This window comes from Sinohyriopsis cumingii, chromosome 8 (genome assembly GCF_028554795.1).
Source record: "Sinohyriopsis cumingii isolate HCF-2022 chromosome 8, ASM2855479v2, whole genome shotgun sequence".
NCBI lineage: Eukaryota > Metazoa > Mollusca > Bivalvia > Unionida > Unionidae > Sinohyriopsis > Sinohyriopsis cumingii.
This window is the reverse complement of record NC_142968.1, coordinates 85,178,519-85,205,977: the sequence shown is the minus strand read 5'-3', so window position 1 is coordinate 85,205,977 and position 27,459 is coordinate 85,178,519. Positions and strand designations below refer to the sequence as shown.

General features: G+C 33.2%; 1 protein-coding gene across 2 annotated transcripts in view; it reads right to left on the bottom strand.

The window, feature by feature from the left end:
* LOC149794040 (uncharacterized) overlaps positions 1-27,459 on the bottom strand; it is a 60,771-nt gene that overhangs the window by 20,913 nt on the left and 12,399 nt on the right. The window contains exons 5-9 of one of the 2 annotated variants that reach the window (XM_089967985.1): positions 18,212-18,331; positions 10,122-10,152; positions 6,705-6,832; positions 5,681-5,717; positions 703-787 (exon numbers count right to left, since the gene is read on the bottom strand). In XM_089967985.1, coding sequence (XP_089824111.1) covers positions 703-787; positions 5,681-5,717; positions 6,705-6,832; positions 10,122-10,152; positions 18,212-18,331 — 401 coding nt within the window. The remainder of the gene's footprint in view (positions 1-702; positions 788-5,680; positions 5,718-6,704; positions 6,833-10,121; positions 10,153-18,211; positions 18,332-27,459) is intronic. The other variant, XM_089967986.1, reaches the window with a different exon arrangement.

The following is a 27,459-nucleotide window of genomic DNA, read 5'->3' as shown; positions in this document are numbered from 1 at the left end:
ATAATTGACGAATTCTCAAAATAGAGCTACGTACTTGTAGCTAAATCGGAAACAGGAAATACATGCTTTATAACCATGTCATCACTAGAAGTTAGAATAATTATAAATAAGTTCGAATGATGATGTAATTTGTCTTGTTTCTGTGTCTAAAATATATATATATTTTTTTATAAGTCCATTTGGTTCTTCAGATACAAAAACTATGTTCCTGGAAAGACTTCAACAACACAACTCAGATTAGAAACATCTTTAAATTTCTCTCTCATGTCATGGAAATATTTGAAGCCAACCCTGCCCATCAGCTCACTTTCCAGGATTTTTGTCAAAGATACAAATAGGCAACAACCCAAGGAAATTCATGATTGAAAAAGGAGCTTTAAGATATATAACTTTTGACGTGATGCAGGTCTTCAATCAACACAAGACACCCACCAAGACAACTATATTACACTGTTCCACACACCGTTTCCTTATTTGGTGTCTTTGTTTCAACTGTCACCAGCTACACAATATAAGTTACGATTAACTGAGAAAATGAGGTGTGAAAGAAAAGATGGTTAAAAACAAATACCTGTATCTATCTTGAGAGAGACAAGACGAAATCAATGACGTTCTCCTATAGTTATTATTGGTCCTAAAGATTAATTTCAACAATATACCTGTAAATTTGCTTATTCGGTTATTAATACACGTATTACATACCTGAATGATGTGTTCTTGACTACACGAACTGTATAGATTCATTCCATGATTTTGGTACGGATGAAGACCTTCGTATGAGTTCCTGCTACATGAATTGAAAATGGAAGTAACTCTGATTAAAATTGTCTTATCTATTTGTATTTTTGCTTGTCCATTTTTCCGTCTGTCAATATATACCAGCCAAAACTTTTGATCGCATTCTTCAAAGCGTGATGTTTGAACTGCATCCCTTTAAATCCATACTATTTTAACAAAATTACCCAAGTTCGGTTAAAATGATATTTATGCATATGATTTTTTAACATTTCATTCAGCTAAAAGCGGTACATATAACTATATTAATAGACTGAAAGCAGTAGATATATAACTATACTAATAGACTGAAAAAAGTAGATATATAACTATATTAATCGACTAAAAGACTTTGATATATGACTATACTAATAGACTGAAAAAAGTAGATATATAACTATACTAATATACTGAAAACAGTAGATATATAACTATATTAATCGACTGAAAGCAGTAGATATATAACTATATTAATCGACTGAAAGCAGTAGATATATAACTATACTAACAGACTGAAAAAAGTAGATATATAACTATACTAATATACTGAAAACAGTAGATATATAACTATATTAATCGACTGAAAGCAGTAGATATATAACTATACTAACAGACTGAAAAAAGTAGATATATCACTATACTAATAGACTGAAAACAGTAGATATATAAGTATATTAATCGACTGAAAACAGTAGATATATAACGATATTAATCGACTGAAAAAAGTAGATATATAACGATATTAATCGACTGAAAAAAGTAGATATATCACTATACTAATAGACTGAAAGCAGTAGATATATAACTATATTAATCGACTGAAAACAGTAGATATATAACGATATTAATCGACTGAAAAAAGTAGATATATAACGATATTAATCGACTGAAAAAAGTAGATATATCACTATACTAATAGACTGAAAGCAGTAGATATATAACTATATTAATCGACTGAAAACAGTAGATATATAACTATACTAATCGACTGAAAACAGTAGATATATAACTATATTAATCGACTGAAAACAGTAGATATATAACTATATTAATCGACTGAAAACAGTAGATATATAACTATATTAATCGACTGAAAAAAGTAGATATATAACGATATTAATCGACTGAAAAAAGTAGATATATCACTATACTAATAGACTGAAAGCAGTAGATATATAACTATATTAATCGACTGAAAACAGTAGATATATAACTATACTAATCGACTGAAAACAGTAGATATATAACTATATTAATCGACTGAAAACAGTAGATATATAACTATACTAATAGACTGAAAAAAGTAGATATATAACTATATTAATCGACTGAAAACAGTAGATATATAACTATACTAATAGACTGAAAAAAGTAGATATATAACTATATTAATCGACTGAAAACAGTAGATATATAACTATACTAATCGACTGAAAAAAGTAGATATATAACGATATTAATCGACTGAAAAAAGTAGATATATCACTATACTAATAGACTGAAAGCAGTAGATATATAACTATATTAATCGACTGAAAACAGTAGATATATAACTATACTAATCGACTGAAAACAGTAGATATATAACTATATTAATCGACTGAAAACAGTAGATATATAACTATATTAATCGACTGAAAACAGTAGATATATAACTATATTAATCGACTGAAAAAAGTAGATATATAACGATATTAATCGACTGAAAAAAGTAGATATATCACTATACTAATAGACTGAAAGCAGTAGATATATAACTATATTAATCGACTGAAAACAGTAGATATATAACTATACTAATCGACTGAAAACAGTAGATATATAACTATATTAATCGACTGAAAACAGTAGATATATAACTATATTAATCGACTGAAAACAGTAGATATATAACGATATTAATCGACTGAAAAAAGTAGATATATCACTATACTAATAGACTGAAAGCAGTAGATATATAACTATATTAATCGACTGAAAACAGTAGATATATAACTATACTAATCGACTGAAAACAGTAGATATATAACTATATTAATCGACTGAAAACAGTAGATATATAACTATATTAATCGACTGAAAACAGTAGATATATAACTATATTAATCGACTGAAAACAGTAGATATATAACTATACTAATCGACTGAAAACAGTAGATATATAACTATATTAATCGACTGAAAACAGTAGATATATAACTATACTAATAGACTGAAAAAAGTAGATATATAACTATATTAATCGACTGAAAACAGTAGATATATAACTATACTAATAGACTGAAAAAAGTAGATATATAACTATATTAATCGACTGAAAACAGTAGATATATAACTATACTAATAGACTGAAAGCAGTAGATATATAACTATATTAATCGACAAAAAGGCTTTGATATATGACTATGCTAATCGACTAAAAGCTGTTGATATATAACTATACTAGTCGACTAAAAGCTGTAGATATATAACTATACTAATCGACTAAAAGACTTTGATATATGACTATACTAATCGACTAAAAGAAACTGATATATAACTATACTAATCGACTAAAATACTTTGATATATGACTATACTAATCGACTAAAAGCTGGTGATATATAACTATACTAATCGACTAAAAGCTGTAGATATATAACTATACTAATCGACTAAAGACGTCGATATATGACTATACTAAACGACTAAAAGCTGTAGATATATAACTATACTAATCGACTAAAAGACTTTGATATATGACTATACTAATCGACTAAAAGAAACTGATATATAACTATACTAATCGACTAAAATACTTTGATATATGACTATACCAATCGACTAAAAGCTGGTGATATATAACTATACTAATCGACTAAAAGCTGTAGATATATAACTATACTAATCGACTAAAAGACTTTGATATATGACTATACTAATCGACTAAAAGAAACTGATATATAACTATAGTAATCGACTAAAAGACTTTGATATATGACTATACTAATCGATTAAAAGCAGTAGATATATAACTATACTAATCGACTAAAGACGTCGATATATGACTATACTAATCGACTAAAAGCTGTAGATATATAACTATACCAATCGACTAAAAGACATTGACATATAACTATACTAATCGACTAAAGACGTCGATATATGACTATACTAATCGACTAAAAGCTGTAGATATATAACTATACCAATCGACTAAAAGACGTTAATATAACTATCCTAATCGAATGGAAGCAGTAGAGATATAACTATACTAAAGGACTAAAAACGTTGATATATTGCTATACTAATCGACTAAAGACGTCGATATACAACTACACAAATCGCATAAAGACGTTGATATATAACTATATTAATCGACTAAATGACGTTGATATATAACTATACTAATCGACTAAAAGACGTTGATATATGTCTATAGTAATCGAATAAAGTGGTAGATTTATGACTACAATAATCGACTAAAAACTAAAGACGTTGATATATAACTAAACTAGTCTGCTAAAGATGTTGATGTTTAATTGTACTTATCGACTAAAAGACGTTGTTATATGACTATATTAATCGACTAAAAGTGGTAGATATATAACTATACTAATCGACTAAAGACGTTGTGATATATCTATACTAACAGACTAAAGACGTAGATGTATAATTATACTAATCAACTAAAAGACGTTGATATATAGCTATAGTAATCTACTAAAGACATTGATAAATAACTATACTAACCGACTAAGGACGTTGATATATACCTATACTAATCGACTAAAAGACGTTGATCTACAACTATACTGACTGACTAAAAGACGTTGATATATAACTATAATAATCAACTAAAAGACGTTCATATATAACTTTACTAATCGACTAAAGACGTCGATATATAACTATACTAATCGACTAAAAGCTGTAGATTTATAACTATACAAATCGACTAAAAGACATAGATACATAAATATACTAATCGACTATAAGCCGTAGTACTTATGACTCTACTAATCGACTAAAAGCCGCAGTATATATGATTATACGAAGTGACTAAAAGTCGTACATATATTGCAATACTATTCGACTTTAAGTAGTAGATATATAACCATATTAATTGACTATAAACCGTGGATATACAACTATACTAATAAACAACAAGCCGTAAACATATAACTTTATTACCTGACCATAAACCAAAGGTAAATAACTATACTAATCGACTATAAGCCGTAAATATATAAATAATCAACTAGAAGACGTAAATATATAACTATACTACTCAATATATAACGTAACACAATGATTGTGGAGACAGAAGTTTAAAGGAACAATTAGCCATCTCAGCTATAAAGAATGACCTTCTGACCGGTACGTATATACCCTGTTTTTATTCCAGTCTGGTAAATTAGCCCTACCTGTATCTTAATTCGTTAATTCTGGTTGAGAACATTTATACAAGAATGTTCTCATCGTCTAGCCTTTGTCTTTCTGCTTTGCCCTCCAACAGGAGCAATTCATATATGTGGAAGACCCACCATGCGTTGCTTGCTTTAATTTCTGACAACCCCGCTCCCCATATTTTCATTTTTTAGTCAAGGGTGGTTCTGCACTCGAGCTGGCAGACAAAATTTAAATACTGATACAGAGAAACTCAACGTAAATGACACAATAACAAAGCATTGCGATAAGTAATTGGATAACGTGGCCTAAAATGGCTTAATATCGTCTCCAATCAGGCAAGTTTAACATTTAGATTTGTCGTCTTTAAAGTTTTGTTTCGTATAAATAAGAATAGGTTTCTAAGCATATCCATACATCATCCATTCTTTTATTCAATCGTTCATCCATCATCGCAACCATCTATTTATCAATCCATTCATATATCTTTCTTATTTTCCTTATTATTCAGAATTACCCGAGATTTTCATATTCTGTATTTTCCACTTCGATGCCTGTAAGTAAGTAAGTAAGTAAGTAAGTAAGTAAGTAAGTAAGTAAGCAAGTAAGTAAGTAAGTAAGAAAAAAGTAAGTAAGCAAGTAAGTAAGAAAGTAAAAAATAACAACAACAACAACAACAACAACAACAATAATAATAATAATAATAATAATAATAATAATAATAATAATGATAATAATAAAACGCATTCCCTGCAACCGTCCACCACAGGGTCAATTCCCTGATATAAGAATAGATCCAATGACATTTGCAGTTTATTTTAATAATAATTAATTAATATATATTACATTATGAGAGTCTCAAAAATTTCTAAGTGTAGATGCAAGGTCAGGACTGTATTGCCCTGGTGCGTGGCCGAAGGGTCTAACTCGCAATCCACTCCTACTCCATCACCATCTAACACTTTATAGACACTTGGGTTAGTGATCGCATACATCATTTCTCCAAAATGTTTGTCTTATTGTAGTTAATTTCAATTACTACAAAAGCAATTAAAGCAGGAGAGTTAATTTTAAACTAATACAAAACCATTCAAATTCCTACAGCTAAACCAAAGTTCTAAAATCTTAGCGCACATTTGCAGACCAACCTAAATCATATCCCTCATCGGAAAAATCTACATTGAACTGTGTAGCAGTAGTAATGTGATATTATAAACGCACGCAAGGACGCAAAGACGGGCATTAATTATTACAGAACTTGCAGTGAATGATCTGCGGAATCGTCAAGCTTTGGAAATTATGTATTACAGTACTTACGTTTTCAATATTAGTATGGAGCCATGTTAAGATGCACTTATAAAATCACACTAGAAACTGTGGTGTCTTTCTTCTGGTTTTATTATGGAAAGATATGTACAATAGTTAATAGCTTTATTCTTTGCAGGATATATATATATATATATATATATATATATATATATATATATATATATATATATATATATATATATATATAGTGAGAGAGAGAGAGAGATATTCACCGGTAGGTTCTCTATGATCACTCATTGCGATGCCATTCCATTGTAGTTGGTCATAGTCCCGTTCATCAGCATTATTACTTTGTTCAGTGCTCATGGTGTCAGGGACGGTTCTTAGGACTAGCTCAGAGCTAATGTCGATCCAAGGAAAATATGGAAGTAATTATGTGAAGTGTTTAACGGAACACCTGCACACTCCTCGCTATTTTATCGACAAACAATAGAAGAGTAAAGCATTCTACATGCATTTTAAGACTCATTAGGTGTCAGGAGGAGTTTTAATCATATTTTCATCTTTTATAAAAAGTTTGGGTTTTAACTTAAAAATGCTTATTATCGTCAACTTTGAATGTAAAATTCGAAGGAACAAGCCGGAACAACATAAAAAGCACTGACTAGTTTTTGTAATCACATTATAGGCTAGGTGTCTGTAATTACAATATAGGCGAGGGGTTGTAGTTACAATATATCTTAAGGGTTTGAACCTAATATCGGTTAGGATTTTGTAATTGCAGTATGGATTAGGTATTTGTAATTACACTATTGGCCAGGGGTTTGCAATTATAATACATCCTAGGGGTATGTAATCTGCAAAGTATAGAGGATGGAAATTGGTGAATACAGTATAGCTAAATGTTTGTAATTACGATAGAGGTTAGGGTTCTGTAATTGCAATATAGACCAGGGAGTTGTAATTGTAATATAGGTCAGGGGTTTATGGTACTAAAGAACAAGTTTTAAGCGCTTGACTGCTTATTGAAACTCGTTAGTCTCCATTTTGTTACAGCAATTTTCAGCATGGTGACTTGAATTGTATACGTGACATTGTCCCAAATCAAGTTCATAGTGTAGCTGACCAGTGGCATTTATTTTGTAAACAACATTATACATAGCTAAGATTTTATTTATATTTGTGAATTAAATGTTCAGATCATTGTTATGGCAAACAATTTTTACAGTCTTGATTCTGGCATTAGAAACTTTTATAATGGAAAATTCCATTAAGTGACAGAGCATTTTCCGAATATAGTAGTTGCGACCAAAGTCACGTAGAAGGGTATATAGTCTTGATTACCTAAGAATTACTAAATCTTGCCTTAACGTCTGAAACAGAAACGATGTTATTGTTGTGTTCAATTTTCATTTGGGTGGATTTATTCAAATTATTACCCACTGGAATTACAAAGTACTCATCCATAATATTCTTGGAATAAAACGTTTATTTTGGAATTATAGGGAATTCAGACAATGACATTTTGGATTATATTATTGCGATAGATCAAGCACATCATCACATTCAGGGCCATTTGCACATTAGTACGTTCGATATTACAGAGACATTAATACATCGAATATTGGAACGTATTTAGAATATAACTCGATTTCAATTGGAACGTTTTGGCTTCGCTCTTTTCCGTTAGTTTAAGACCATAGAGTCGTACGAATATATACTGCACGGAGATGGTTAGCAAACAGAACGACAATTTACAAGCTTTAAGAAACAGCACAATGAAAAAAAAAGAATATTATCATTTCGTACACCCGTGAACATTCCAAATTTTCGGTACTAATTAATCGTACCTTCGCATATTCCAAAATATTGTGGTTCCACATTCAACGAAAGCATCACGTGTTCTTCTTCACAGCGAAATATGACAATGGAATTGCAGGTTGACGTTAAAAGAAGTTAGAAACAATTTATGCCAAGCGCTATTATCGGCTTAGATATATTCGTTGCAAAGTTTTTGATGTGATGCAAACAGTTGGACCCAAAGAAAATCATTATTGTTTCTATCAGCAGCCATGCACATGTACACAACTATATGAATTTTATTACCACATTGGCGTGCATATTCTGCAATATATAAATGCATGACCTTGTATCAAATACATTTGATTTAGTCTATTTATCTTTAAAGTAAAATATGTTTTCCATCCTTTTTTGACGTTAAGCGATAAATGGTCCCACAGAAAAGTTATGAACTTTCATTCTTTTGCTATGATCCACCGGAATCAACACGCTCGGGATAATAAAATGAAATAAATACTTTTGTGGGGTCCTCAGCTTTTTGAACAAGTCACATTGATCTCACCATTCTGAAGACCATCGCTACGGTGGCCTAGTGGTTAGAGCGTCCGCCTCAGCTGCGGGAGGTCGTGGGTTCGATCCCCGGCCGAGTCATAACAAAGACTTGCAAAACATGGTACGAACAGCTGCCTCGCTTGGCGCTCAGCATTAAGAGGTTAGTGTTAGGACTGGTCGGCCTGGTGTCAGGATAATGTGACTGGGTGAGACATCATACTACATGTCTACGGCATGATGCCCCAGTGCTAGACATCACTATAAACTTCCACATTGCAGACATAGTAGCGATGTGATTGAAAACTTGTTAAAGCTGCGTTAAAAATCCAAATCACATCACATACCAATCTGAAGACGAACGTACAATGTCACATGATCAAAAAAACACTGTTAGTAATGAGGCATTGTTTTTTAACATGAACATATCATATGTGGAGGAGTGTACTTCTATCAGGAAGATGCATTCTAACAGAAATGGGATCGACATGCATTAGGTATTACATTCTGATTTTAGTTACGGTATTTCTATTATTGTATAGTAACTGTGTATGCTGCTAAAGAAGGCAAATCAAACAGATGCTGGAAGGAGTCATCATGGCAGCAAAGACTCTATGACCTTTATTAACAGTGCTATGGTTAGGCCATATTGTTGACGCACCTTACATGCCTGACATGGTTGGGAAAACTACTCTGCGGCAGGTTTAAGTTTTTAACATTCAATTTTAAACAGTGAAGAAGAAATGGAAACACGATCTTTGCCAGGGAATAAAGCTTGAAATTAGGTATCATGGCCATCATTGCCTTCTCTATATTATAACTAATGTCAATGCTTTATGTAGGAACAGGCTGTAGTGTAGTTGATTAAGTGTCTGTCTCGTAATACAAGGATTGCGGGTTCGATGCCGTCCCAGGCCAGTTCGGGACGGCTGCTTCAATGTGTAATTTGCAACCGTACTTGTATCCCATTTCCTCTGTATGATATAGCTAATAACGTGTTAAAAGTGTCGTTACCATCAACGAAAGTCTGTCTATGCATTTAATACGCGTGGACAAACTACAACATAGGTGAGTTTTTGTGGTTCATATATGTCTTCTTATGTTTCCTAATTTTTCATGTAATTTCTCATCAGTTAAATCTTAATATTGCATAAATGACAACGTATATACATCTGTTATGGATGAAATAATTTTGTTGTGGGTTTTATTAAAATTACAAAAACAAGTTTAAATCTAAACGAAAGTTTCATTTAGAGACTTAGTTACATTTGAAATTAGGGTAATTTAATATATGGGCGTATAAGTTTAATTCATTCCAAAAGATTTGTAATTGACCGTACCCAATTAGTTCTTCTTTTCTTGGTCCAGTTCCTGCAAATTAAATAAGAAGACACTGATGCCTTATTCATAGTTACCTTTTCCCGAGGCTTTCTTCAATCAAGAAAGTCTTTAAAATGAATATTTGTAACCCATCGGTTACATCAGTTGAGTTTAATGAAGGTAAAATTTAAGACTAATTTGGACAACTCTGAGATAGCTTTATGATGATTAGTTTTTCCCATATATTTCTTATATTTAGTTCAGTTGAGATTTGATGGGTCAAGCAAGGCAAATTAATTAATAATAACAAGAAATGATAAAACCAATTGCCTTGTGTATTTGAAATATAGGGCATATCATGATTTGCAAAGAGAGAACACCCGTCCTGTGTATGGAAAAAATATAGAATATAACACAATTTGCAACGGGAACACATGTCCTACTTACCTTGCTTCATGCATGGGAAATATATGACATCTTATGATTTGCTAAGAGAAAACTTGTCCTGTGGTAACCATGCCTCGTGTATTTGAAATATAGGATATAATTGGATTTGCAATGAGAATACTTGTCCTGGAGTTACATTGCCTCATGTATTTCAAATATAGGATATAGTACAATGTACAAAGAGAAGACTTGTCGTGTATTTACCTTGCCTCATATATGGGAATTATAGAAAATTGTTTGATATTAAAATAAAAAACCACTTCTCCTGTAGTTACTTTGCCTCATGTGTTTGAGCTGTATAATACAATTCGATTTGCAATGAGAACACTTACCCAGGAGTTACTTTGCCTCATGTATTTCAAATATAGGGCATAGTGCAATTTGCAAAGAGAACACTTGTCCTGTAGTTACCTTGCCTCATATATGGGAACTATAGGAAAGTGTTCGATTTGTAAGAGAACACTTTTCCTGTATTACTTTGCCACGTGTATTTGAAATATAGTACATATTATGATTTTCAAACAGAGCACTTGTCATGTAGTTAGTCTATATCTTCTTTCCACCTATGTTGAAAACAGAAAGCTACTGCAAGATTTTAGTCACCTTTGTCGCACCCCATGTCTAGAACGGCTCGTCAAACGAGATTCGATGCGCATATTCTTCACGAGCTTTCCACAGCTTATTGCAGACATGGGATGGAGCGACGTTTACGTGTTGTCTATGCACATAATCTTGAAGTTTTTTCGTCCGAGCCTCTGTTTGACGGTTTCCAGCAATGGATCCGCTCGAACAGTGCGCGAAGTTTCGTCGAGTAGATTGCGAGAAATATGCATATTAATATACGGGAATTATAATATAGCGTACAAGAAGATTGCCTCATACTTTCACACTTGGAAAATCCACCTCCGAAAGGGATTTGCTTTTTGTAATCTTGGAGCATACCCTTTCATTAAGGGTTCACATCATTAAAAATTTTGATATATTGGGTCCTCACCATTACTAGCTTTATGTGTCTGGTACTACTAAGAACAATCCTATTGTTCCGACTTGACTGTGCCAGTTGTTCAGTCCCAACGTTTGACAGGGTTCACATGGACCACTAGATATGAGTGCAGCAAAAAGTGTACGAAACAGATGTAGGAGTTTTGGAATTGGAGTTAAGCAAGTGGTAACTTATTCCTTATCAAATTGGGAATAAGAAATAAATACACAACTCGATACCAACACCTTTTACTCGTGAATAAAGATATAGTTCTATAATCTTTATTGAATCGTGAACAAGAAATACGTAACCAACCGGATATCATTTTGTTCTGACTGGAAGGATGTCAGAGACGAAGCTACTGATTGCATTTAGCCGTTACCCTATTTAGAAAATTTAACCAAAAAAAAAATACAAATTCTTCATCTTTAGGTTTGAAAATATAACCCCGAAAGTCGAAAATTCAATACTTTCAGGAAAAAGATTAACTGTATTCTGTAAATGAGTGTTGGCATGCTTCAAGGTCATGCGTACAAGCATCTCGCTCACTCTGAGTTTGAAAAACTGCACAGATGTTTGCATTTTCTTTCCGTATTTCCTTGTATTTCGTAGATGCTACTAAATCCAAATCTTGAACGTTTTTAATACTTTGATTCCCTTTGTAACAGATAGAACAACCTGAAACATCTGATTCTAAAATATATTTATTTTTGATCTTGTGGTGATCAAATAAAATCAAAATATTAAGATCTTTTGTCAAACACATTATGAACTTGTTTTCGAAAATCTTGTTTCTAAATATTGTTCTTTATGTCTGAAACCTTTTCTAAAACACTGGTAGCTCAACACGCAAGTGTAGTAAGTAGCGATTTTGAACCTAAAGTTATGTATTCTACACCTGATGCATACACTGGCTTAGATGGCTATATAACCTAAAATTAAGTATCAAACACCCGAAGAATAGATTGGCTTAGATGGCTATATAACCTAAAATTAAGTATCAAACACCCGAAGAATAGATTGGCTTAGATGGCTATATAACCTAAAATTAAGTATCAAACACCCGAAGAATAGACTGGCTTAGATGGCTATATAACCTAAAATTAAGTAACAAACACCCGAAGAATAGACTGGCTTAGATGGCTATATATCTTTTTTATCCCTTCTAAGGGATGAGAACAGCCACATAATTACCAAATGAATAATAATAATAATAATAATAATAATAATAATAATAACAATAATAATAATAATAATAATAATAATAATATTGACAACACGAAACGAAAAAAAGTTTAAAAGACCCCGTCAACCCCAAATGTCATAGGTCACAGATGACTCAAAGGTCCATATGATTCAAAATAATGACATTTAGGGCTGAGACTTTAGCAGATATAGCTAATGTATGTATGTATGTATGTATGTATGTATGTATGTATGTATGTATGCATGCATGCATGCATATGTGTGTATGTATGACTGACTGACTGACTTTCTTTATTTCCTCTTCAGAAGAGACTTCATTCAGTTAATTTTTCGTTAATACAGAAAAGTTAGGAACATAGCTTGACATTAATGGACTTACAGTACACTATATATATATATATATATATATATATATATATATATATATATATATATATATATATATATATATATATGCACATACATATATATGAGTACATACACACATCTACACACATACATACACATATATATAAACACATATTCATACACACATACATACATACATACACACACATATATACATATACACACATATACATACATATATGCACACATATACACATATACACAAATATAAGCATATGTAAACACATACACATATATACATACAGATATGTATGTATGTATGTATGTATGTATGTATGTATGTATGTGCGTATGATGTTTCTAATACTGTGTTTGTAGAGTGTTACAAGATCTGCAAGGTACTCATACACGTCTTTGACCGAATGAGATTTTCTGTATGTATATATGGATGTATGTATGTATGTATGCATGCATGCATGCATGCATGCATGCATGTATGTATGTATGTATGTATGTATGTATGTATGTATGTATGTATGTATGTATGTATGTATGTGTGTATGATGTTTCTAATACTGTGTTTGTAGAGTTTTACAAGATCTGCAAGGTACTCATACACGTCTTTGACCGAATGAGATTTTCTGTAGAACTCACTGTGTTTTTATTATGGATGGAGAAGCTGACTGCGTGTCACAGAGAATGAATCACCTTATTGCATTCTTCTAACTGGTTAGTGTGTCGGACTAGTGACCATCAGGGAGAGGTTAGAATCCTCCTAAGACCACGCCAGTTCGACGGCCTTGGTTTATTTCTGGGCATCACATTATACTCCAGTTGCCTGGACATAAAATAACCTTTGATGCGTTGTGATGCCATTGAACGCTGATCAGTCATTCGTTCACCATGTGTTGGACAACTGCATCAAAATAAAAATCAATCAAACCTTCGCCGTGAGGTGGACAACTGCCTTACACGCAAACTAATCCAACCTTGACCATGTGTTGGTGAAACACTGGGCCTATCAATCAATCGTTTACCAAGTGATGGATAGCTGCATTAAACGATAATAAATGAAATATGTATCGTGTCTTGTTGTGCTAACGTTAATCAATGAATCCTACACTATGTGTTGCTGACCCAACTAACGTTAATCAATCAATCCAACACCATATGTTCATGTGCCAACTAATGATAGTCAATCAATCCTACACAACGTTTTTCTGTGCCAATTAACGTTAACCGTGCCGGTGGTCTAGTGGTTAGAGTGTCCACGTCGGATGCGGGAGGTCGTGGGTTCGATCCCCGGCCGAGTCATACCAAAGACTTGGCGTTCAGCATTAAGAGGTTAGTGTTAGGACCGGTTGGCCTGGTGTCAGAATAATGTGACTGGTTGGACATCATGCTACATATCTGTGGCATGATGCCCCAGTGATTAACATCACTATAAACTGTCACACTGCACACATCGTAGCGATATGACTGAAAAACTGTTAAAGCGACGTTAAAAGTCCAAATCACACACACACACACACACACACACACACACGAATTAACGTTAATGAATCAATCGTACACCATGTGTTGCTGTGGCAATAAACACCAACCAATCAATCCTTCACAACGTGTTGGATAGCTGACAACAAACTCCTCAAACAGAAGTTTTTGTTATTGTTAGGCTATTGTTTCAAAAAAGTAGATAAGACTATACCAAGTGAAAGCAATTTTAAAGAGGCTTGAATAAACATTAAACTGCAGGGTATCGAAGTAATTTGGACACTTTATTACTTTGTTAAACATTACAATTCAGGGTCTCGAAGTCGTTTAGACACTTAATTACGTTTGTTAAACATTACAATTCATGGTGTCGATGTCATTTAGACACGTCATTACTTTGTTAAACATAGCAATTTAGGGTATCGAAGTCACTTAGACACTTTACTTCTTTGCGAAACATTACAATTCAGGGAATCGAAGTCATTAAGACACTTAATTACTTTGATAAACATTACACTTCATGGTATCAAAGTCATTTAGACACTTAATTACTTTATTACCATTACAATTCTTGGTATCGAAATTATTTAGACACTTAATTACTTTGTTAAACATTACAATTCAGGGTATCGAAGGTATTTAGACACTTTATTACTTTGTTAAACATTACGATTCAGGGTAACTAAGGCATTTAGACACATAATTGCTTTGTTAAACATTGCAATTTAGGATATCGAAGTCATTTAGACACTTAATTACGTTGTTAAACATTACAACTCAGAATATCGAATGCATTTAGACACTTAGTTACTTTGTTAAACATTACAATTGATGGTATCAAAGTCATTTAGACACTTAATTACTTTGTTAAAAGTTACAATTCCTGGTATCGAAATTATTTAGACGCTTAATTACTTTATTAAACATTACAATTGATGGTATCAAAGTCATTTAGACACTTAATTACTTTGTTAAAAGTTACAATTCCTGGTATCAAAATTATTTAGACACTTATTAAACATTAGAATTCAGGATATAGAAGTGGGTTAGACATTTAATTACGTTGTTAAACATTACAACTCGGGATATCGAAGGCATTTAGACAATTACTTTGATAAAGGGACCCCGAGTGGCCGAGTGGTCTAAATCGCTCTCCGTTACGGATCACTGCGATCTCACTTCTGTCAGCGTGGGTTCGAGTCTCGGAACCGGCTAATGTGGGTATGTGAGAAAGCTTGCCAGTAGCTTCTCGTGGATAGGTGGTTCTTTCCGGGGTTTTCCCGGGTTCATCCTCCACCTTTAATACTGGCCGCCATGTATAGCCTATCGTATGCTGAAAAATAGCGTTAAACCTTACAACAACAACAACAACACCAACTTTGATAAACATTACAATTCATGGTGTGAAATTCATTTAGACACTTAATTACTTTGTTAAACGTTACAATTCCTGGTATCGAAATTATTTAGACACTTTATTACTTTGTTAAACATTACAATTCAGGGTATAGAAGTCATTAAGACAATTAATTACTTTGATAAACATCACACTTCATGGTATCAAAGTCATTTAGACACTTAATTACTTAATTAACATTACAATTCTAGGTATCGAAATTATTTAGACACTTACTTACTTTGTTAAACATTACAATTCATCGTATCGACTTCGTTGAGATACTTAATTACTTTGTTAAACATAGCAATTCAGGGTATCGAAGTCATTTAGACACTTCCTTACTTTGTTAAACATAAACATTCCTGGTATTGAAATCATTTAGACAATTACTTTGTTAAACATTACAATTCAGGGTATCGAAGGCATTTAGACATTTTATTACTTTGTTAAGAATTCCTATTCAGGGTAACTAAGGCATTTAGACACATAATTACTTTGTTAAACATTACAATTTAGGGTATGGAAGTCATTTAGACACTTAATTACGTTGTTAACCATTACAACTCAGGATATCGAAGTTATTTAGACACTTAATTACTTTGTTAAACATTACAATTCATGGTATCAAAGTCATTTAGACAATTACTTTGTTAAAAGTTACAATTCCTGGCAACGAAATTATTTAGACACTTAATTACTTTGTTAAACATTACATTTCATGGTATCAAAGTCATTTAGACACTTAATTATTTTGTTAAAAGTTACAATTCCAGGTATCGAAATTATTTAGAAACTTAATTACTTTGTTAAACAATACAATTCAGGCCATCGAAGTCATTAAAACACTTATTCACTTTGTTAAACGTTACAATTATTCGTATCCAAGTCATTAGACATTTTATTACTTTGTTAAACATTACAATTCGATATATCGAAGTCATTTAGACACGTTATTACTTTGTTAAACATTACATTTCCTGGTCACGAAGTCATTAAGACACTTAATTACTTTGTTAAACTATACAATTCATGGTATCGAAGTCGTTTAGACACATAATTGCTTTGTTAAACATTGCAATTCCGGGTGATCGAAGTCATTTTTCAGGGTTTGAAGTCTCTTAGACACTTAATTACTTTCTTAAACATTACAATTCAGGGTATGGAAGTCTTTTCGACACTGGTTTGCTTTGTTAAACATTACAATTCAGGGTGTCGAAGTCATTTAGACATTAATTACTTTGTTAAACAATGCAATTCAGGGTATCGAAGTCATTTAGACACATACTTACTTTGTTAAACATTGCAATTCAAGGTACCGAAGTCATTTAGACACTTAATTACTTTATTAAACATTGCAATTCAGGATGTCTAAGTCATTTCGATACTTTATTACTTTATTAAACATTATAATTCAGGGTAATGAAGTCTCTTAGACACTTAATTACTTTGTTAAACATTACAATTCAGTGTATCGAAGTTATTTAGACACTGATTTACTTTGTTAAACATTGTAGTTCATGGTGTCGAAGTCATTTATACGCTTAATTACTTTGTTAAACATTGCAATTCAGGATATCGAAGTCATTTTGACACTTGATTACATTGTTAAACATTACAATTCAGGGTATCGAAGTCGTTTAAACACTTAATTACCTTGTTAAACATTACCATTGAGGGTGTCTAAGTCATTTCGATACTTTATTACTTTGTTAAACATTATAATTCAGGATATCGAAGTCTCTTAGACACGTAATTACTTTCTTAAACATTGCAATTCAGGGTATATAAGTCATTTAGACACTTAATTACTTTGTTAAACAGTACTATTCGGGGTATCGAAGTCGTTTAGACCTTAATTACTTTGTTAAACATTACAATTCAGGGTGTCGAAGTCATTTATACACTTTATTACTTTGTTAAACATAACAATACAGGGTATCGAAGTCGTTTAGACACTTAATTACTTTGTTAAACATTACAATTTGGGGTATCGAAGTCATTTAAAAACTTTATTACTTTGTTAAACGATTCCAGTAAGAAAGTTCTTAAATTTTGTTATGTGCTGACTTGATACCAACAACAATAATCAAACATCAATAATAGGAAAGCAAACTAAAAACAAACAATTAAGAAAAATACATTAATAAATGCCTAATCGATAATGAAAGTAATCCAAGAGAAAATAGCGGATTAGTTCTGATTCCAATACATGTATGCTAAAGACTTTGTCTTACCTACACTTCTAAGACGGCAGCAAACTGAAAACAGCAGAAACTCCCAACATAGTCGTATGGAACGCGAAAACCGTACCCACTTGACATATAAATTACATTCGACAGAACTGTAGTGTGCATCTAAAAAACAAAGCAATTTGCGACTATATTATATTTTCTAGTTGACTGCGACGAAGAAACATGATATTATGATGTAAATACAGGTTCAATTTTATTGTTATTACTGAGACACGTTAATGGTCTTAAAAGAGGAATCACACACGCAAACACACATCGACATATGCACACATGTGTGTCTGTTCTTTGTGTAATTCAGTAATATCAAAAGGAAAATATATAGCAGTAATCATATTTAAATTAATTTAAAGTTCGTAAATGAAATCTAGATTAAGGGTTCAAGGAGCATCTCATATCACGCAATTATTTAGTCTGAGATAAAGCCAACTTAGAAGTAAATTATTCATTTTCATGATTCTTTGTTACCTGTTACGGGTGATTTCATGTAAGAATGGGAAAACAATAAATTACATACAAAATGTTCTTTTATCAACAGCATGCACGTTTGAATTGGTTTACAAATGGTTGAGTGTTGGTCGTTAACCGTGCTTTCAAAATATCATTATGGACATCATGGCCAGGAAATGGGAGTTAAATGCCTTTCCGATATACACACAGCGGCAGCTGACTCGGGCTACCCTGGGTGGGTAGTGAACTCGCGATCAATCTATTAAACGTTTGAAGCTCTGCATTTGAGCCACCGTGACTTCCACTTCATTTGCAACCTGCAAGTTGCTAACAAATTTTTACTTACATACAGCAAGCTGAGATATCAATGTGCTGTCTTACTTATAAAACTTGGGAAGACATGTTTTTAGAGAAATTAATTAGACGAATGTCTTAATATATTTAAAATATTCTTTTATGAGATTTGAAATTCGACCATGTGTGCCTTGTTTTCATTTTAATTTGTTTCTACAAAGAATACGGGTTAAAGAAAATCGGTAACTTCACCTCTCTGTGTCTTTACTAGAGAAACCTGCCTCTTTGAGCAAGCAAAGACCTTTATGAAATTTCATACAATTTAATTTCATGTAAAAAAAATATACCACAGCTGCCAGGTTATCAATTTGCTGTAAGGTATGTGATGGTACTGAAAAATGTGAACTTTTGACCAAAAGAAAAAGAACACTTCACTACGTCCATGTTATCTAAAACTAGTACACCTTTGGCTTTCTGGCAGTGCATATTCTACGAGCCAGTGATTTAGAACTCCAGTTGTGAACCTCGCGTCTTGTCTCTTTAACCAAGAGTATCCAAACCAAGTTCAAAATATCGATATTTTCAGTTTTTGTTAATTTTGATAATGAAACCAAACAGGTGTTATAAGGCAACGTCAACATCATCTGAATGAAGTGATTCGACATTGTTTAGTCCTCGATCGCGAACTTATAGGAACATTGCTTTTTTCTATCTTGCTTCAAATATATTGAACTTTTCTTCTAAAAAAGTTAGATACACCTGTCTGATAGAAATAGAGCTACGTCTCTCTGTAAATGACATCTTCCTTACATTGGCTCCACCTGCACCATCCAAACATTTAGTCAGCTGAATAAATGTCTGGTTACGAATAAGTTCACGGAATTACACACCAGTTTACATTCGCTTCTCCCGCACCACCCATCTTTTTAATCAGCTAAATAACTGTTTGGTTACAAATCAGTTCACGGAATTACACACCCCATTACATTCGCTCGGGACTACCTTTCCATCTCTTTAATCAGCTAAACAGATGTCTGGTTATGAATAAATTAACGGAATTACACACCCCATTACATTCCCTCAGACACTTACTTGATGTCGCGCCATCCCTTCTGCTGTATTTTTAACCGACGATTTTATCAAGACCTACACGATAGTTCGACCGAGGATCATGTAAATTTTTTGTGATAAATCCGTATGTGCGTAATTAAATCATTAATTAAATCATGTTATGCCATCATTGGAATCTTACACAGCTAGGCTAGCTCGAGAGAAACTAGATACAATTAATACAGATCTTCCTGCCCGCGATTATGTCAAATAAAATTTACTAGCTCTTCAGGAGTCTAATGTAGAATTTGCAGAAGGTGCAGAACAGTTATTTAAACCGGATACAAAGGCTACCGAAGGTCTTCTTCCCACGTTAGATCAAACCGCCGAAGCGACTGGAAAAATAGCAGAAAAAAAACTATTTAAAAAAAGAAGATTCTATAAGAACTTCCAGATGAAATAGATGATGTTCAACCACAACCAAAAATATTTGAACAGCTTCGATCTAAAGTAGTTCAAATTAAAAAAAATTTAAAATCAAAAACAGAACCAAAACAAATACAAAATTTAATTGATTAATAACTTTTACCGAAGGTGGTATCATATTCATAAACAATATTAAAAACGTGAATGAATTGTCCGGCTTAGCGCCTTAAGTTTTGATTAAAAATACAAACTTTTAAAATCCAAGTATGTTAATCAGAATGTAAGTCAAGCTAACGGGTACAAATAGATATTTCGCATACACTACAGAGTTAACCAGGCATGAAATTGTGATCCAGGATATATAGCATTCATCCATGGAATAGATAACTATCTTGCAAAATTACAACGACAGCACAAAACAAAACAGCCTCGTCAACCACTAATTCCACACAAACAACCACGTCCACAACCTCCCAACAACAACCACTTATAAATATGTTTACTCTTGAAGGTTTTACCGCTATCAGTGATCTGGACAGATATTAGATATTGCTTCATTTGGATATGGTGAAAGAGATAGACATTTAAAACTAGAATATGTTAAATCAATTAGAAACTGTGACATTTGGATTAAAGATGTATATCGTGCTGCTAATAATGTTCAGCAGATCAGTCGTGATGATAATTTTAATTTTTAAAAAAAATTGAAAGTAAACAACAAAATGAATTCAGACCTTGCACCATTTATTAAAGAAGAATTTTATGATACAGTTTCTGGCCCCATTTTCACTGGAAATAGCCTTGCTACTGACAAAATATATGCAGCAGAAGAAGAATTATATAAATTACAACAACAAGGAAAACAAAAACCTTTCAAAATATCAAAGTAAGTAACGAAAAAACCCAAGAACTTCTTAAGAAAAGAAGTGAAAATCTACAATAACCAGTAACGAACGAAAAACTGGAAGTGGTTTGCTCAATGGTGGCTTTGTTACTTCATATCCAAGCAACGTCCTTGCCGATGTTGAACGATTAAAAATTCTGACTGGCGGAAAAAGAGCCGGTAATAATTCCCCAGAAAGCATCAATTAAGCAACTGATATTTGTCAACGACTATTTACAAGCGGTATCATAGACAATAATGTTTATCTGTTTCTCATTGATGAAATCGCTGATGATTATAACAGTGATTAATGGAAGTAATTAGATGCAGTAACTCAAATAAGATGACTATACACAATGCTCAACGTGGACCGATCAGGGTCTGGGTGATAAATTAACGATTACTATCATATAAAGCGAACTATGGTGATGGAATTGGTGATGATGTTAAGGGTCTTTTCACAAGGATAACTCAAAAAGCAATACCAATTGCAAAACAATTATCAATGAAAATTATTGACGTTGTTTGTGATAAAGGTATTGACGCTGTTGGTGATGTTGCTGGTAAAACACTTTCAGCAATCAAAAACAGACTAGCACGATTAATTCCCAGACCGCAAGCGGTTCGACCGCGGTCTGTAAAATTACCCAGCACTGAAGTTATGCCTGCAAATGTCCGTAAAATAATAAATCAAGCTGCAAGTAAAAAAAACTAGGAGAGTTGGCTGGTGTAGCCATGTCAGAAAAGAAAAAATATAACTGCTAGGCTGATAGCAGGAATTGGAATTTCCCGAAATGGATTTTTCCGACGTGATCTTCGTGTTAGACGATAGCAAGCATATTACATATGTTTACACGCATATCTGATCCCGCATTTGACATGGATACACCAGTTCTCAAGGATGAATCTGTGCACAATTCTCAGTATTATTCGTATGACACACGACATACAAATCAACGTGGGCGAATCGAAATATAAGTTCAGGATACAAACATTTTTTTCTTACCCGCTGAAGAATTTATTGAAGTAGAAAGTGAAATTTTAAGAACAAATCATGTTGTATATCATGCTGCTGTTAGAGTTGTTTTTGTTAATAATGGTATTATGGCGTTATTCAACAGTGTTACATACATGATTGATGGAAGAAACATTGAAATATGCCAGAACGTCATCGACGTTGCCACGATTTTGCAATGCTAGAAAAGTTCATTTTGGAGCCAAGCATACAGTGCGATTCAGAGAAAGGTTAATGATGATAATGCAGTTTGGGGCCCTATCGGTGATGCTGGTAAAGTAATGCTGACAAAACTTTCGTTGTAGATACCAACAATGATACCATCACTTGCTCAATAATAACGGTTACTTTCTTTTATGAACTCAGGTAGTAAATCAACATAATCATGGTTGACGACGACCACAGATAGTGTTCAAAGTAACATCTATGTTATATTCACATTACCGATAGCATCACAGCAAGGTGTTTCTGCAAAATGACATATATTTGTTGCCATCCAAGATGTTGCACGAATAAATTCACAAACATATTGTACAATGATGTTTAACAAATTTGGTATTGGTAGGTTTCACTGAGAATAAATGGACATCAAGAACTTTCTGAAGACGTTTTGCTAAATTTGGATCAAAATCATGTAGCACGTGCATATTATCGTTTAATATCATTCATGGGATGTGATCAAAATATTGATTCCGGTCTACAAATATCACAGCTGGATTTCACAACGATGTATCCGATTTATTATTTTTAGCTGGAACACCTTGATTTATTTAGACAATCTGTCGTTGATATACATTTTCGAGCTCGTGTGAAAAGAGGAGCTATTGATAATTACAGAGCAATTGATGTTATACTCAGCAACTAAACAATGTTACTTGAATGTGTTGGTGGACGAATCAGAGTCACTGATGCCCCTGTAATAAACAGGTAATTTTTTCCAAATATGTAATTAAATGTGTCATGATATTATAATGTCATATCATTGCGTTAGTGTCAGTCTGACTCCTGTTCATGTTAAAAAGCTACAATCGAAATCAACAACTAAATGTGGAACAAAAATATAACTAAAAAGGGAACAAATCAAAGGTGGTGCGAATAAGTTATCACTGACAGCACGTCAACTCAGGCACTTCAAAGAAGCCAAACAATCAAATACCGGCGTTCGACTTAATCTTTCTGAGGGTGCCATTAAAAACTTATTCGAGATGGGTGGTACAATTCCATTTATTGGCTCTATACCAGCGTTAATATCTGCAGCCCCAGCTGTTGCAAATACAGTTGCACTTGGTACTGTTGCAACTGTTGCCGGAATGGCAATTAAAAAAGCAACTGGTCACGGAATAAAGACTTCACAAAAAAAGAAGGAAAGTGTCTAAGACTACCAGGAACTCCCCATTGGTATGGATGCAGTTTAAAACTTCCGTGACACTTCGTTAGACGCGCAAAACGTCTCCACTCTGTGTCTAATTTTCATTTAATTGAAGCTGCTAAGCGATTAAATATAATAAATTCAGAGACGTTTTGATGCGTGACCAATTACCTGAACAACCAAAACTTGTTGGTCCAGGTACTCATTGCTCTAAATACGTGATTGTTCCACGTGGAATTATTTATTTCGATTCGTATGGGTTGGCGCCACCAAAGAAATTTTAAGAAAACGTCGGCAGCGATAAAATTGCTGTGCAAAGTACTCCGATCTGGTATTCAACATTACCAACACAGACAATAACTTATCCGTCAATCTATGGCCGTGAAGTAATTGCTATATTCGACTGTGTCAAAATCTTCTGATGCACCGCATAAGGTTGTACATACGTACGCGAGTCCTGTTTTAAACAGGCGACCTATCTAAAAATGCAACCCTCGACGAGGCTAAGGATAAACAGATTAACTTTTTGCGTCTCGCAAATGTGGAATAAAATGAAGTCGTTCTTTTTCAGGATAGGCTAGGACGAGCAATATCCCGGTGACAGATATTATTCTACGAGTTCCAGATGCGACCGAAGATAACATAGTTGTGTTTGCTACAGCCGATAAAATTAAAAAGTCGGAGGAATCGATTTAGACACTTATAGAAGAAACTGCAGAACGCATCATAAGATTTGGAGATATTATGTATGGTGATCTCAATATGAGTATAAATACAATTTTTAATGTGAGAGAACCAAATTCTGACGATGATGTGGCAACAAAACGATACGTAGACAGCAACAACAACAACACAATCAGAATTGAGATCAATGATCGTTTATTAACCGGAGGTGATACAATGACTGGTTCTCTAGATATGACTAATCATAAAGTTACTGATCTTGGACAACCAGAATCAAGCGATGACGCTGCAGCGAAGAAATATGTCGATGATAGCAACATCACGATGGCGAACTCTTTAATTACAATTAATGATGGAATGACCACACTTAGATCTGAATATACTACTCACGTACAAACATAAATAGAACCATTAATGAATATGTTTGGAGTCCATCAGTCATCAACATTAGGCTCGTTGACATAACAAAAATTACCAACAGTGTTGTATATACGGAAGCATCTGGATCAACATTACGGTCACCACTCAATAAATCCATCAAACATCGCGCTGAGGTTACAGGTATATAAAGATTCTCAGTACTCGGCGTTACAACAATTTCACAGCGTTATCCATTTAACGAGTTTATTGGAAGTGTGTTATGTTGGATCAAAACGACGAGGAAACATTCGTGGTGGAACCTGAAGAAGAAGGCAAATCCGTGTTGTACCATTGGTCCCTAGAATTAGTGGCTAAATTACCAGCTATGTAAAATATGAGCTCCCTAATCGACATTCAACGTGATGTTACAGATCAAGATTACAGATGCAATCAAGTATGTTTGTAGCAAACCAACCTGAAAAATATCATTGAAGTGTATACAGTGAAAGTAAACAAATATCGCAGACGTGTAGTTGTTGTTGACATAATTGTGTATTCGGGGTCCAGTGTTATCGCTGGGACCAATGTATTGTTATCAACAATAACAATAATATCGCCAGTAATTATAACGATTTGTATTTCAGCTGCAGCAACTATTTCTGGTATTCTTAATATAATCGTCAAAAGTATTTACATTTACAAATATAAAATTATTTTAATATACAATAAAATTACATACAGCGATACTAGCATACTCCAAATTATCTTTGTTGATATCATACGGTCTTAGCGATGGAATAATATCAGATACTGAATTGACAAATATGTCTTACAATGATGTAATATATATATCAGAATTTGCGTCTGATTTAGAAAATAATAATAATAATGAAGTCAAGGTCAAATGAATTACTACAACAGATTATTGCTAATACAACTTCGTCAAACACCAACATGATATCGGCAAGTTCAACTAATCCTGAATTTAGTGATAGTTTTCCAACTGCAATTCCAGCGAAGGAAATAGCGCTAGTACAATTACAAGTATATCACAGTTGGTAAAATATTAGATCAACGTTATTTGGTGGATTACAAGCAAAAAATTCACTGGTATTTGCGCATACAAATGAACCAGATGGAACCCCAGACAGGAATGTTATGATTATACCTACGGATAGTATTCAGATCGAACAAATGAACGATGAGTTACAGCGCAGAATGAAATCTACCAACGCTGGCGATGACAGAAAATAATCTAATATCACTATTAACGTTCATGAATCAACATTATCAGCCGCGATAGAAATAAACTCGCATGATAATTTCGTAGAATTATATCAACCATCGATCAGAAACGTATTAGGATGGCAAGAAGTACAACCACCAGCACCTGCAGCGATACCGCAACCACAACGTGTCGATTTCTCCACGGACAAACAAATATTGTTTAAAGTGTCCACAATATCGAACAAAATTGATGGAAGTACATAGAACCATATATAAATTCGGGTGTTAATATAATGTATGAGGAACAATTATATTTTATTGCGTCTGATGGCATCAGACTTCCCAAATGTAAAAAAGAGCTTTATATAGTGTTCATTTTGAAACCCGTAATCCACTTATCGATGAAAACTTTAATCATTTTATGACCACAGTAAACCTGAGCACGCACGCGTACTTGGAGACCTATGCAATTTATTTTTCAGTATTACACAATATTATAATAACGACGTAAAACAACAGATCATTGAAACGATACAACATCTAAACCAGGTTTTATCAGACCTCAAGTATGTCAGTTGGATTATCATTGACTCGGTAGTTTTCGAATAAATTTTTAATTTTGGACCCACCATAACAACACTAAAACAATTATTTCTCAACCATTATAAAAGAGAAAAAGTAATTACCGAAATTTATAATACCAGAATTTAATGTCGACTAGCTAAATCAAATCAGTCAATAATAGTTTCGAAAAATATTTTCCAAAGATAATTGGAGCATGAAGAAAAAATAATCCTATCGATAAGTATTCTCAAATATAATAATGATCCGTACGGTGGAGGGAGTCATATTTCACCGGGAGTCGTAAATATTAGGACCACGACCGACTGCACAGTCTGGTATGTGATGCAATTGACGGCAGTCATCAAGTTGGTCTTGAAAAATCCAGTCAGGTACAGCAATGATATATTTTATATACATTTGCTGTATCAGCAAGTTTACTAATCGATGTTCTGCCTTTTCAATATCTTCTTGGGCAATAATACATCGATTCCAGTTTTTAAATTATCGGTTGAATAATTACCAGCCCCTAATACTAGTTTACCTTTCATCATAGATCTTACTGAGAAGCTATCAAGTTTTTCTCTGAGAGATTTTTTGTAAAAATATAATTGAACGAGTGACTAAACTTGACATCTGCAATATGTCTTGGTTGTAAATCTTTACTTTTATATGCTACATCATGAACGTGACATACTTTATCAATAGCATTTATTGGATATTCTACAGGTTTTGTTTGATCGCCCTCGTCAAGTCGGATATCAAGTCGGGTTCCAGGACCACGATAATTATATCCAGGAAGATGTTTCTCTCCTGCGTAATGGGATACATGGAGCAAAGGGCACTTTTCTCAGTGATGCAGCGATATCACTAACAGACACTTTGTGTCCTGTCAGGAAGATACATTTGTATTC